Source organism: Schistocerca serialis, chromosome 4 (genome assembly GCF_023864345.2).
Source record: "Schistocerca serialis cubense isolate TAMUIC-IGC-003099 chromosome 4, iqSchSeri2.2, whole genome shotgun sequence".
In the NCBI taxonomy this organism is placed as follows: Eukaryota; Metazoa; Arthropoda; class Insecta; order Orthoptera; family Acrididae; genus Schistocerca; species Schistocerca serialis.
In genome coordinates, this window is record NC_064641.1 from 778923042 (window position 1) to 778939042 (window position 16001).

General features: G+C 38.7%; 1 protein-coding gene across 1 annotated transcript in view; it reads right to left on the reverse strand.

The window, feature by feature from the left end:
• The window catches only part of LOC126473348 (origin recognition complex subunit 1), a 125947-nt gene that overhangs the window by 66399 nt on the left and 43547 nt on the right, over positions 1–16001 (reverse strand). Inside the window, exon 4 of the mRNA XM_050100344.1 lies at positions 14760–14868. Within this exon, the coding sequence (XP_049956301.1) occupies positions 14760–14868 (109 nt within the window). The remainder of the gene's footprint in view (positions 1–14759; positions 14869–16001) is intronic.

Here is a 16001-nt window from a genome sequence, read left to right on the forward strand (position 1 = left end):
TGGAACAGATTTCATTTCTCCGCAGTTCTATTCAGTACCTCCTCATTTGCTGCTTGATCGACCCGTCTAACCTTCAACATTCTTCTGTAGCACCACTTTTCAAAATCTTCTATTCTTTTTTTGTTTTAACTGTTTATTGTCCACATTTTGCTTTCACACATTACAACACTCCATACAAATACCGTCGGAAAAGACTTCCTAACACTTAAATCTATTCATTGTTAACAAATCTCTCTTCTTCAGAAATGCTTTTCTTGCCACTGCCAGTCTACATTTTATATGCCCTCTAATTTGGCCATCATCAGTTATTTTGCTGCCCAGCAAAACTCACAAACCACTAAGTGTCTCATTTCCTCATCTAATTCCGTTAGCATCCCCTCATTTAAATTGACTACATTCCATTATCCTCGTTCTGCTTTCGTTGATGTTCATCTTATATCCTTCTTTCAAGACACTGTCCATTCCATTCAACTGCTCTTCCAAGTTCTTTGCTGTCTCTGACAGAACTACAATGTCATTGGCAAACCTTAAAGTTTTTATTTCTCCTCCCTCACCTTTAATGCCTACTACATATATTATTGTGGCCAAGATAGATACGAAGCCCACGCCTACTACAGTAGTACAAGTTTATATGCCAACTAGCTCTGCAGATTACGAAGAAATTGAAGAAATGTATGATGAAATAAAAGAAATTATTCAGATTGTGAAGGGTGACGAAAATTTAATAGTCATGGGTGACTGGAATTTGGTAGTAGGAAAAGGGAGAGAAGGAAACGTAGTAGGTGAATATGGATTGGGGCTAAGAAATGAAAGAGGAAGCCGCCTGGTAGAATTTTGCACAGAGCATAACTTAATCATAGCTAACACTTGGTTTAAGAATCATGAAAGAAGGTTGTATACATGGAAGAACCCTGGAGATACTGGTAGGTATCAGATAGATTATATAATGGTAAGACAGAGATTTAGGAACCAGGTTATAAATTATAAGACATTTCCAGGGGCAGATGTGGACTCTGACCACAATCTATTGGTTATGACCTGTAGATTAAAACTGAAGAAACTGCAAAAAGGTGGGAATTTAAGGAGATGGGACCTGGATAAACTGAAAGAACCAGAGGTTGTACAGAGTTTCAGGGAGAGCATAAGGAAACAATTAACAGGAATGGTGGAAAGAAATACAATAGAAGAAGAATGGGTAGCTTTGAGGGATGAAGTAGTGAAGGCAGCAGAGGATCAAGTAGGTAAAAAGACGAGGGCTAGTAGAAATCCTTGGGTAACAGAAGAAATATTGAATTTAATTGATGAAAGGATAAAATATAAAAATGCAGTAAATGAAGCAGGCAAAAAGGAATACAAATGTCTCAGAAATGAGATTGACAGGAAGTGCAAAATGGCTAAGCAGGGATGGCTAGAGGACAAATGTAAGGATGTAGAGACATATCTCACTAGGGGTAAGATAGATACTGCCTACAGGAAAATTAAAGAGACCTTTGCAGATAAGAGAACCACTTGTATGAACATCATCAAGAGCTCAGATGGAAACCCAGTTCTAAGCAAAGAAGGGAAAGCAGAAAGGTGGAAGGAGTATATAGAGGGTCTATACAAGGGCGATGTACTTGAGGACAGTATGTAGATGGATGTAGATGAAGATGAAATGGGAGACACGATACTGCGTGAAGAGTTTGACAGAGCACTGAAAGACCTGAGTCGAAACAAGGCCCACGGAGTAGACAACATTCCATTGGAACGACTGACAGCCTTGGGAGAGCCAGTCCTGACAAAACTCTACCATCTGGTGAGCAAGATGTATGAAACAGGCGAAATACCCTCAGACTTCAAGAAGAACATAATAATTCCAATCCTAAAGAAAGCAGGTGTTGACAGATGTGAAAATTACCGGACAATCAGTTTATTAAGCCACAGCTGCAAAATTCTAGCACGAATTCTTTACAGACGAATGGAAAAACTAGTAGAAGCCGATCTCGGGGAAGATCAGTTTGGATTCCGTAGAAATACTGGAACACGTGAGGCAATACTGACCTTACGACTTATCTTAGAAGAAAGATTAAAGAAAGGCAAACCTACGTTTTTAGCATTTGTAGACTTAGAGAAAGCTTTTGACAATGTTGACTGGAATACTCTCTTTCAAATTCTAAAGGTGGCAGGGGTAAAATACAGGGAGCGAATGGCTATTTACAATTTGTACAGAAACCAGATGGCAGTTATAAGAGTCGAGCGACATGAAAGGGAAGCAGTTGTTGGGAGTTGGGAAGGGAGTAACACAGGGTTGTAGCCTCTCCCCGATGTTATTCAATCTGTATATTGGGCAAGCAGTAAAGGAAACAAAAGAAAAATTTTGAGTAGGTATTAATATCCATGGAGAAAAATAAAAACTTTGAGGTTCGCCGATGATATTGCAATTCTGTCAGAGACAGCAAAGGACCTGGAAGAGCAGCTGAATGGAATGGACAGTGTCTTGAAAGGAGGATATAAGATGAACGTCCACAAAAGCAAAACGAGGATAATGGAATGTAGTCGAATTAAGTCGGGTGATACTGATAGGAAATGAGACACTTAAAGTAGTAAAGGAGTTTTGCTATTTGGGGAGCAAAATAACTGATGATGGTCGAAGTAGAGAGGGTATAAAATTTAGACTGGCAATGGCAAGGAAAGCGTTTCTGAAGAAGAGAAATTTGTTAACATCGAGTATAGATTTAAGTGTCAGGAAGTCGTTTCTGAAAGTATTTGTATGGAGTGTAGCCATGTATGGAAGTGAAACATGGACGATAAATAGTTTAGACAAGAAGAGAATAGAAGCTTTTGAAATGTGGTGCTACAGAAGAATGCTGAAGATTAGATGGGTAGATCACATAACTAATGAGGAAGTATTGAATAGGATTGAGGAGAAGAGAAGTTTGTGGCACAACTTGACCAGAAGAAGGGATGGGTTGGTAGGACATGTTCTGAGGTATCAAGGGATCACCAATTTAGTATTGGAGGGCAGCGTGGAGGGAAAAAATTGTAAAGGGAGACCAAGAGATGAATACACTAAGCAGATTCAGAAGGATGTAGGTTGCAGTAGGTACTGGGAGATGAAGCTTGCACAGGATAGAGTAGCATGGAGAGCTGCATCAAGCCAGTCTCAGGACTGAAGACCATAACAACAACAACACATATATTTTTTTGTTTCCTTTACTGCTTGCTCAATGTATACATTAAATAACATCAGTGACAGGCTGCAACCCTGTCTCAGTCCATTCTCAACAATTGCTTCCCTTTCATGCCCCTCGACTCTTATAATTGCTGTCTGGTTTCTGTACAAGTTGTACATGGCGTTTTTCTCTGTGTGTTGTACCCCTGCTCCCTTCAGAATTTAAAAGAGGGTATCCAGTCAAGATTGCCAAAAGCTATAAACATAAGTTTGTCTTTCTGTAACCTATCTTCTAAGGTAAGTGGTAGGGTTAGTATTGCCTCGTGTGTTCCTACATTTTTCTGGAATCCAAACTGACCTCCTCTGAGGTCGGGTTCCACCACTTTTCCATTCTACTGTAAAGAATTAGTGTTAGTATTTTGCAACCATGACTTATTAAACTGACACTTCAGTAATTTTCACTCCTGTCAGCAGCTAATTTCTTTGGAAATGGAATTACGACATTCTTCTTGAAGCCTGAGGGTACTTCACCTGTTTCATGCATCTTACACAACAGAGGAAAGAGTTTTGTCATGGCTGGCTCTCCCACGGCTACCGGTAGTTCTGACAGAATATCATCTACCCCTGGGGCCTTGTTTTGACTTAGATCTTTCAGTGCTCTGTAAAATTCTTCTAGCAGTATCATATCTCCCACCTCATCTTCAACTGTGTCCACTTTCCTTTCTATAACATTGCCTTTAAGTTCATCTCCCTTGTATAGACCCTCTATATACTCCTCCCATCTTTCAGCTTTCCCTTCTTTGCTTAGGTCCAGTTTTCTGTCTGAGCTCTTGATATTCATACAGCTGCTCCTCTCTTACTCAAAGGCCCTTTTAATTTTCCTTTAGAATATATCTACAAGGGTGGTTTCAAAAGTTCTCGGAATCACCATGAGAGGTCAGCACTATTGCAATGAGTTGTTCATGTGATATTCATTGGACTGTTGCCTGTAAACACGTGCCATGACAGTGCTCTTGGAAGAGAGCTGTGGCAGTGATGTGGCTCTGTTGTTCCCACATAGTGCTTTGTAAAGAAAAAAAAAAGTGATTAAGTACTTAGTAAAGAATGGTATGAAAGCAAAGGACATTCAAGCCAATTTCCAGAATACACTGCGGGCCTCTGCTCCTTCATATTCAACTGTTGGCAAGTGGACGAATGAATTTAAATTTGGTTGGGAGAGCTCAGATAATGATCCCACAATGGTCAGATAAGATGTGTCACTACTCCAGAAATCATTGCAAAAGTGCACGAAATGGTCATGGAGGATCTCCGGTTCAAAGTGCATGAAATTTCTCAAGCTTGCCAGATGTCATATGAAAGGGAGTATCACATTTTAACTGAAGAATTAGAAATGAAAAAATTATCTGCAAGATGGGTGCCACAACTCCTGATGCTGGGTCGAAAATGCATGAGAATGGACATATCAGAACAATGTTTGGCCCATTTTAGGAAAAACGAACAAGATTTTTTGAGCTGGTTTGTGACCATGGATGAAGCTTGGGTGCACTACTATACCCCAGAGACAAAACAACAGTCAAAGCAGTGGAAACAACATGCTGATTCTCTGCCACCAAAGAAAGCAAAGACAATTCCTTCGGCAGGAAAAGTCATGGCATCAGTGTTCTGGGATGCGAAGGTGGATCTCTTTGTAGATTATCTCCCCACTGGGCAAACAATTACTGGAGTATACTATGCTAACCTCCTGAACAAATTGCAACAAAAGATATGTGACAAAAGGCCAGGATTAGCAAGGAAGAAAGTCATCTTCCATCAAGACAATGCGTGCTCGCACACCTGCCGTCGCCATGGCAAAATTACATGAACTAAGGTATGAATTGTTGCCACACTCGCCTTATTCACCTGATATGGCTCTGTCAGACTTCCATCTCTTCCCAAAACTAAAACTTTTTCTTGGTGGACGAAGATTCACTTCAAATGAAGAACTGATAGCTGGAGTTGACAATTATTTTGCAGGCCTGGAGGAAACTCATTTGCGAGATGGGATCAAGGCACTGGAACATCGTTGGATCAAGTGCATTAATCTACAAGGAGACTACATTGAAAAATCAAAGAAGTTTCTCTGATATAAGTACTTTTTTTCCTATTCCATTCCAATAACTTTTGAAACCATCCTCGTATCTTTCCCCTAGTGAAATATGCTTCTAAATCCTTATATCTGTCCTCTAGCAATTCCTGCTTAGTCATTTTGCGCTACCTGACAATATCATTTTTTAAAGCTGTGTATTCCCATTCGCCTGCTTAATTTGCTGCATTTTGAAAATTTTCTCCTTTCGTCAAATAAAATCATTATTTTTTGTGTTATCCAAGGATTTCTACTAGGCCTTGTCTTTTTACCTATTTCATCCTCTGCTGCCTTTATTATTTCATCATGTAAAGCCACCCATTTGTCTTCTACTGCTTATCTTCTACCCGTTCTAGTCAACTGTTGCCTAATGATCTTTCTGAAACTTTCAACAACCTCTGGTCCATTCAATTTATCCAGGTCCCATCTCCTTAATTTCCTACCTTTTTCTAATTTTTTCTGTTTTAATCTACAGTTTGTAACCAATAAATTGTGGTCAGAGTGCACACCTGCTTCTGGAAATGTCTTACAGTTTAAAATCTGGTTCCTAAAGCTCTAGCGATTATATAATCAATCTGAAATCTTCCAATGTCTCCAAATCTCTTCCAAGTATGCAACATTCTTGTATTATTCTTAAATCGAGTGCTAGCAATGATCAGATTATGCTCTGTGCAAAATTCTACCAGGTGGCTTCCTTTTTCATTCCTTTCTCCCAGTCTATATATTCACCTACTCCTTTTTCTTCTCTTTCCTTTGCTACTATCGAATTCCAGTCCCCCATCACAAATCTTCGTCTTCTTTATTCAAAATAATTTCTCTTATCTAATCATTCATTTCTTCAATCTCTCTATTACCTGCGGAGCTAGCTGGTATATAAACTTGTACTACTGTGGCAGGCATGGGCTTTGTGTCTATCCTCATGACGATAATGCATTCACTATACTGTTCATAGTAGCTTACCTGCATTACTATTTTCATATTCACCCTGTTTCTCCCACTATTATAGTCTGTTAAAGGTTGAATTTCCAAAAATGATGAATACATATTTTTTTTAAATTTCTGAGTAAGAAAGCAAATACCGATTTTCTTATTTCTACCTTCAAAATTGCCCTAAGAGCAACATATTTCCAACTAGCTTTTCATCCCCTATTACACCCCCGAAGGAGTAGAATTTCAAAAAGTTTCTTCTTAAATGATTCCTACAGTATAAGATCAACAACTTCTGTAAATTTTCAAGTTTCTATCCTTAGTGGTTTGGGCTGGGTGATGATGAGTCAGTGAAATGAGTCAGGCCCCATTTCACCCTCTTAGGAGTTGAATTTCCCAAACCAGTGAAACACACATTTTTAAAAAAATTTATAACTAAAGTCAAATATCAGATTTCATAGGTGTAGCTTTAAAATTGCTTTAATAATATTTTAATGATTTTCTTTCAGAAAAAAAACAAGTCTCCCCTGACCTGGGGTTCTGGATGGCTTTTCCAAACTCTTCCCATTTCCTAAACCTCACTAGTCCTTTTCATCTGCCCCTATTTCTTTCCCTTCAACCCATATTGCAATAAGTCTGATAGATTTTTTCTGACAGAGCATGGTCACATTGGGAAAAGTCAAAAATTGAAAAACTGAATTATGAGATATGAGATATAAACTATAGATCATTGTCTACAGGGAATATTCACTTCATCCTAGGGCTCACCATATCTTTCATATTTTCAAAATAATGCCACAGAAAAAGAATTAACTGCATTTTGTGCTTTGTGTCTCCAAGCAGTTAACTTTGTTCTGTAAACTAGGAGATAAGTGTCAGTGTACAATATGCAAATTTCAATTCTATTAAATAATAATTAAGTATTTATTAATTGGCAGTACTGTTGTCTAGAGTGCTGAGCAGTGATTTTGATGTATAGTACTTATAATAATGAAATACTCAACTGACAGTGCCACTTTGTATGAGGATATAAAGGAAGCAACAAAACATTGATGTAATTTCTGGCAAGTTAATAATTCCACAGAGACAACCAGATCATAGCAAAATTAGTAAATAGCATTACACAATAAGTTTGAGGTTACATTTCGGTACTGGACTAAAATAGCTATGTAATAAAATTTCAAAATGCTGAAGAATTAAACGTGTCAGTGCTTACTCAACCAGTTTGTAAAATATGTTACAATAAAATCATTTTAAGTATATGAATTTTATTGCATCATGTATCATATTACATTACTAGCCAGATTTGGCCTGTGGCCACTTTCAAATGCATTTTATTGATGACATGTGTCATACTTAAAAACTATTTAGTGCTATGTGGAAACAGATTTGTACACACACACACACACACACACACACACACACACACACACACACACACACACACAGACAGAGAGAGAGAGAGAGAGAGAGAGAGAGAGAGAGAGAGAGAGAGATCCTGCATAGCACTAGACAGTTTTTAAATATAACACACACATCATCAATGCAAAAGCATTTGAAAATAACTATTAGCCAACATCGGCCAGTAATGTAGTACAGCACACAATGCAATAGTCACCTTGTAGAAAGAATTTGATAGCCTATGGTAATGGCCGATTTGAGAACCCCCCCCCCCCCCCCACCCACTCTTTTGATTTTTTCCATACAAGTGAACAAGTGACACATCATTTGATGCCCCCCCCCCCCCCTCCTTTCCCTTCCCATCTGCCACTCTTTGGGCTCTTGGTAAAACCTTTAAAAATAAATCTACATCTACGACACATGGAAACTGGTTGTTTTTCCTGTAAATTATGTCACTCTCTGTGTAAAAGGTTCACACTACGGCAGCCCTCTCAGCTTGGTACAACAAGCACTGCTTGGGCCTCCAATCAGCGCTGCCTATGGTGGATATTTAAAATGGTTTTATCATTCAGAAATAATGCAGAAGTTGTGAACACACATATAAAGGTATTATGGACTGTTAAAGGTACTTCCAGGCAGAAAATGTTTTAGGGTGCAATGAACAGAATACTTCACAGTCACTGAAAAGTGTACAAAATATGATTCTTTTAGCCTAAAGTAGCAACATCCTGCCAGAACTTTCCATACTATATGCATTAAACTATTCTTTTGTGAGCATGTAGCAAACAGATCCTGAATATTCAAGAATATTAATTAAAAAATGGTATGCTTATGCACAAAACATACATTTCTTTTCCACCCGAAATAAGCAAAATATCTCCAGATGAATATGCGAAACGGATTGTAGGTTTATAAGGACATGCAGATGGTTATCCACTACAATGGAAACTGAGCCGACGGTAATTACTTTGTCACACCTCTGTGTTTCTCGAGCACTCAGACACTATAAATCCGATGAAATCACAATGATTCTTTTGTTGCAGATGAATCTGGTACTTCAGCACAAGCACCACAAATTAAAGGAAACAGATGGAAGTAATATCATCAATTGGAACCAAAATGTAGAAAAAATAATAATAAACCACGATTACTACAGAAAATAAAAAACCACATGATGTAAATTGTTCAAAACATTTGAACTGCAAGTGCAGCTTTTTAAATACACCAAACATTTTCCTGAGAAAAACAGACAGCAAATCTGCTGCACATTTTGGAAGCTAGAAAAATGTGTGTGAATTCCTAAGGGACCAAACTGCTGTAGTCATCGGTCCCTACACTTACACAATACTTAAACTAACTTATGCTAAGAACAATACGAACACCCATGTGCTCGAACCTCTGGCGGGAGGGGCCGCACAGTCAGTGACATGGTGCCTCTAAACGCGCGGCCACTCCATGCGGCTTGGAAACTAGATGATGATCACAGACAGAAATGTTATAGTCTCTGAAAGAGAAGTACTTCAGGAAGAATAATTTCTGTGAACCATGGTAAGCACTGTCAAGATTCCAAACGTTATTTCTTTGGAAAAGAAGGAAACATATTTAGAGTTGTTAGGAATTTTCCTAAAAACTCTTCATATTAATGACAAGTTAAGGTTGATTTTTTACCCTTAAAGGCAAGTGTGGCAGTTTTGATGGTGAGGATCGCAGAAGAAAATATCCCTTTGCTAATAAACCAAAACTATAATTCACTGAGGGCATTAAAAGAAGTATTAAATCTTTTGCAGTAGTAGAATCACATTGTTGAAAAAATCAAATGTTCGTATGTTGAAAGTTGGCCCAACACTGCAACAATGTACAGCTTGCCCAACCAAATATGTGAAAATGCAAGGAAACAAACTGCTTTGCAAATAGAATACACGGGAAATTGCTAAAAAGATTACTATATATTTTATGAATCTATAAAGAACCAGTGTAGTTTGAGTAGTAAAACACCAAATTGCATCAAACAATGATAAGTTACTGCTTTAGAAGAAACATTATGAACACCACAAAAGAAAAGAAAATCTTTATAAAGCAGAAGACAAAAAATCAGTTACAGTTTCATAACAGCAGCTTCTTATTTGCAATCTGTACTGCAAATATCATTCTCATATGTGAGCCAACTTTTACTATGGCAAAAGATTATGCACCTACAATTGGCCAATACATGTATAAATATGATTCACAAAAGAAATTCTACTTACTGTTCAGCTTTGAAATAACTGAATGGAAGGAGGGGTGACACATTAGTTAAACTGATTCTCTTCCCTTCTCGAACACATTCTTGAGGTCTCACTGTATCCTAATGTGTGTGAGGGTCAGAGCTGCAATCAGCACTTAGTAGCTATATTTATACTGACTGTGCTTTCAGGTCATCAAATGCAAGTACTTAGAAAACGTGCATTCATTAAGTAAAATTCACCCTATGAAACTACAAAATGAGAGAGAATTTTTGGCCTGCACTTAGCTGAAAGAGATGAAATTCTTAGTACTGCCAATAGACACATATAAAGCACAAGAAACTATTCAAGCTTTCAGAACTATTAGTTCCTTGTGGAGGGGGCAAGAGGTATATAGGCTGGGAAAGGTTAAAAAGGAAGGACATGTCACTCAGACCTCAGAGTAAGAACTGCTGTGTATCGGCTGCAGTTCCGGTCCTCACGCATATCAGAAAGCAGTGAGAAAGTATGTCTTCAAGAAGGGAAGAGATGTAATCTAAGAAACATAAACCAACTTCTAATGTAATTGAATAGATAAAAAATTACTCACCATGCGATGGAAGGAGAAGACACATATATATGTATTAAAGTTTGCAAGCTTTTGGAGCCAGTGGCAGCTTCTTCTGGCACAAAGATTGAAGAGGAAGGATAAGGGGTGAAGGAAAAGGACTGGTGAGGTTTAGGAAAAGGGGTAGCGTTCAGAAAAGTCGCCCAGAACCCCGGGTCACGGGAGACTTACCAGACAGGATGAGAAAGAAAGATTGACTGTTGGGGACTGCACTAGATGAGAGTTGAAAACCTGAGAGTTTAAAGGTGGAAGACAGGGTGATATTCACGACAGAGATTAAAGCCAAACACGGTGCTTGAGTTAATAGGAGCGGAAAGCTAAGATAATTGTATGTGACAGAGCTGAGGTGGGTGGCAAAAAATAGATAGGTCAGAAGATGTAAGGTATAGAAAACCAAAAGGGGGTGAAGATAGGAGAAAGAATACAGATGACTATGTGATGAAACACGCACTGAGGTCACGATTGTCATGTTGTAGAGTATGCTCCACAACAGGATATTGTGTGTTGCCAGTACACACACTCTGCCTGTGCCCATTCATCCTAACTGAAAGTTTGATTGCAGTCATGTCAATATAGAAGGTCGAACAGTGTTTACATAACAGCTAATATATGACTTATCATTTCACAGTTGGCTCTCCACTTGACAGTACATGTTTTGCCAGATATAGAACTGGTATGGGTGGATAGGGCAAGTCTTACAGCAGGACTGGTCGCAGGGATAGGAACCACAGGATAGGAAGATGGTGCAGAATGGGCAAGGGATCTGATGAGGATATTGTGGAGATTGGAAAAGCGACAAAAAACTGTACTAGGTGTTGTGGATACCATGCCAGACAGAATGGACCTCAATTCAGGGCATGATTTTAAGAATAATCAGTACTAGGATTGGATGTGATGGCCTGCTGGAAAATCTGCTGGTGGTGTCATGATGTCCAGTGAAGGCTGAAGTGAGAACAGTGGTGTGTTGCTGTAAGCAATGCGCATCTGAACAAATTTGTTTGCCTTGAATGATAAGGCTGTATGGAAGGGAATACTTGACATGGAAGTGATGGCAACTGTCAAAATTTAATTACTGTTGTTTGTTAGTAGGGTTAATATGAACAGAAGTGTGTAGCTGATCTTCAGTGACAATAAGATCAATGTTAAGGAAAGTGGCATGGGATTTGGATTAGGATCATGTGAAATTTGGTTGGGAAAATGTATTTAGAGATTCCAAGAAATTACAAGTAGTATTACCATGTCTTCCACCTTTAAGCTCTCATGTTTTCAAATCTCATCTAGTGCAGTCCCCAACAACCAGTCTCTTTTTTATCCCGTCCAGTAAGTTTCCCCTGACCCTTGGTTCTGGGTGTCTTTTCCTAGCTCTACCCCTTTTCCTGAACCTCACCATTTCTTTTGCTTAACCCCTCTTTCTTCCCCTTCAAGCACAGGGAGCCACTGGCTTCGAAAGCTTGCAAACTGTAATACCTTTATACGTGAGTTCTCCTGCCACTGTCTGCTTGTGTCTGTATGTGTGGATGGATATGTGCGTGTGTGCGAGTGTATACCTGTCCTTTTTTCCCCCTAAGGTAAGTCTTTCCGCTCCCGGGATTGGAATGACTCCTTACCCTCTCCCTTAAAACCCACTTCCTTTCGTCTTCCCCTCTCCTTCCCTCTTTCCTGATGAGGCAACAGTTTGTTGCGAAAGCTTGAATTTTGTGTGTATGTTTGTGTTTGTTTGTGTGTCTATCGACCTGCCAGCGCTTTCGTTCGGTAAGTCACCTCATCTTTTTTTATATATATAATTTTTCCCACGTGGAATGTTTCCCTCTATTATATTGATATCATTAGGATATTTTTTTAACTTATCAGAAACACAGTAATTGGTATTATATATGTGTAAGTAAATACAATTACAAAACAAGCAATTCAATATGTTTCCATAAAAAAATCACTATGTAAGACCCTTTTCTACGTTTTACTAACAGTGATGATTTTGCCTGTAAGAAACAGATAAGAGAATCCAGAATGAGATTTTCACTCTGCAGCGGAGTGTGCGCTGATATGAAACTTCCTGGCAGATTAAAACTGTGTGCCCGACCGAGACTCGAACTCGGGACCATTGCCTTTCGCGGGCAAGTGCTCTACCAACTGAGCTACCGAAGCACGACTCACGCCCGGTACCCACAGCTTTACTTCTGCCAGTATCTCGTCTCCTACCTTCCAAACTTTACAGAAGTTCTTCTGCGAACCTTGCAGAACTAGCACTCCTGAAAGAAAGGATATAGCGGAGACATGGCTTAGCCACAGCCTGGGGGATGTTTCCAGAATGAGTTGGTAGAGCACTTGCCCGCGAAAGGCAATGGTCCCGAGTTCGAGTCTCGGTCGGGCACACAGTTTTAATCTGCCAGGAAGTTTCATATCAGCACACACTCCGCTGCAGAGTGAAAATCTCATTCTGGAAACATCCCCCAGGCTGTGGCTAAGCCATGTCTCCGCTATATCCTTCCTTTCAGGAGTGCTAGTTCTGCAAGGTTCGCAGAAGAACTTTTGTAAAGTTTGGAAGGTAGGAGACGAGATACTGGCAGAAGTAAAGCTGTGGGTACCGGGCGTGAGTCGTGCTTCGGTAGCTCAGTTGGTAGAGCACTTGCCCGCGAAAGGCAATGGTCCCGAGTTCGAGTCTCGGTCAGGCACACAGTTTTAATCTGCCAGGAAGTTTCAGATAAGAGAATCATTCGTGAGGTATCGTAAATAGTTAATTAAAATGCATCTAACCACATGTATAATGTAATAAAAGTCAGACTCTCATTTAAAACAAAACCAAATTTTTCATGCAAAATGAAACTCTGAAGTTCATTTATCTCAAAATTATCAGTTTTAATTTAGTGTCATCTCCCACTACAGGATGGCCTTTATCTATGGTTACATATTCATCTAGAAAAGGAGAAGGAAGAGTTTTCCCCTTCATCTAACAGAACACAAGTTAATAAACAGTGACAAGTTATTACCCATAGAGTATGCAGAAACCTAATTATCTCAGTCTCACTTGATTTCATGAGTCATATCTGAGAATAATGAACACTTCTTTTTAACAACCTGTTTCGAAACCATAAGTACTGAAATATGTAGGGCAGAAGATATTACCTCATGAATTATTCACGTATTACATTGTGACCTCATATTAAAACTGGCAAGTTGGGGGAAGGGGAGTGCAGGCAGAGGCGAAGGGGGGGGGGGGGGGGGGGGGTGGGAGATAGAGAAAAGATTGCATCATCCCAACACTACAACCAGCAACATATTGGCTGCAACTGTAGGCCATACACAGTACCACTAATATCTTTATAGCAACAACTGTGATCACTGACATGAGTAACATGATGCCTAAACTTGTGCTATTCACTTGCAGATTGAAATACAACTGTGGCTGAACAAAGTAAGTCAACTTGGGGAAAAATATGATAATGACACAGGTATCTACTATTCTGTTGTTGTTGTGAGAAGACCCATCCATCCTCCCCCTTCATTTATCGGATTGCAATTAACAAAAACAGCAACAAGGAAATCTAGGAAGAGAAAATCCGATTCAGTATCTTTCAGTATCTGTCATCTTTCAATAATTCACTTCTAATCAAACACTGAGAACTTATCAGCAAAATAATAAACATTCCTTACTTCAAAACAGACTTAACATAAAATGTTTTACTCAGTCGTTCCATCAGAAGACTTAGGGAATGCAACAGATCTCCAAAAGCAACTGTCTACACTACGCTTGTCTCTCCTCTTTTGGAGTACTGCTGCACAGTGTGTGATTTTTACTAGACAGGATTAACGGAGTACACTGAGAAAATTCAAAGAAGGTCAGCACATTTTGTATCATCCAGAAATAGGTGAGAGTGTGTCCCAGTAATGATACAAGATTTGGGATAGACATTACTAAAACAAAGGAGTTTCTTGTTCCTGCGGGATCTTTAAGACATTTCAATCACCTATTTTCTCCTCCAAATTTGAAAATATTTTGTAGACGTCTATTTACATAGGAAGAAAGCAATCATCATAATACAATAAGGGGAATCAGAACTTGCATGGAAAGCTGAAGGTGTTTATTTTTTCCACACGCTGTTCAAGAGTGGAATAATAAAGAATTAGTGTGAAGGTGGTTTGATGAATCCTCTGCAAGGCACTTGCGTGTGATTTGCAGAGTAGCCATATAGATGTAGATGTACTTCCTGTTTCAGGTAATTATCACAAGAAACTTCAAATGTAACTGAATGGAATGGAGACAACGAATTCTTAATACATAGTTTGATAAACTACAATAAATTAACAACTAGAGACTTTATCACAACTTGCCTTAAAGTTTGTAAGTTTGCTTCGTTGAGCTTCCATTTGTAGCTCTCTCATCACAGAGCGTACAGTTGCTGTTTTGCCCGTACCTGGGACACCGCTGATGTACATACACCTGAAAAGAAAAATATAGATTGATTTTAATTCTTTTTTGATGTTCTTATCATTGTGGTTGACATATCTGCAACATAGTTTTTAAATTGGCATATTCCAACAGATATGGACACTGTTTACCATTTTAATTAGATGAAATAACAGGAAGGAAAAATTAAGTGAAATATAAGCCCATTTCAAGAAAACTGGCACTGTCATAAGGAAAAAAAATTAAAGAACAAACTGACATCAAATCTGTAAATTATTAAAGCACTTATTTCATAGGAAGAATACACAGATAGTAAATAGGTTAAAAATGGCTGTAAAGCTCCAGAAGATACGAGAAAGTTGCTCAAAAACCACCATCAAGAGCAAGTACAGTAGACACAGCATAGAAGGTAAACATAAAAATGAAAAGTAATGAAGCTGCAGAACAAAGAAGAGGAACTTAAGCTGGAGCTAAGCAATGTGGAAGTGGAGAGCCAAGCCTGTGTCAGTCAGTTCCTGTCGCTGGATGCACTGATGTTTGGGAGATGTATCTATGACTGAAATGGTGACAAATATACATTTGTACATATTGTGCAATAATACAGGGAAAATAAAAGCATAAAAAACAGATAGTCAACATCTCAGGAAGGGAGCACGATTTGGGGAAACTTCAGGTAATTAACGAGAAGGGTAGTGGTTATATTAACAGAACCATACAGTAGCTGCACAAGCTGCCATGTTATTAAGACTTTGTAAGCAGGTGAGATATGTTTCACAAGTGATCACTACAAACCAGAAGTGTCAGTTTTCTATAGGTTCGCATATTACAAACCACACATTTTGATTAAGATCCCAGGAACCAGAGCTTGTATGGAAAATTTGATAAACTGTTGAAAGTGGATCTAAAACCTACTGGGGATAACTCCTGAAAAGAGCAACCAGAACTTACTGTTAGGAACAGGACAATTTTGTATAAATGATAAAGCAAAATATAACATCAAACATGATTGTTTTACCAGAATAATGCAAAATCAGCATTTTGCAAAATCTCATGAAATTCGGCATTTTCCCATGTTTGCATGTAAAAATGTCGTAAATCTGATGTGGCAGTTTATTAACAGTGGTAACTGAAAATTACTGAATGCTGAAATTAGATTTTGACCATTT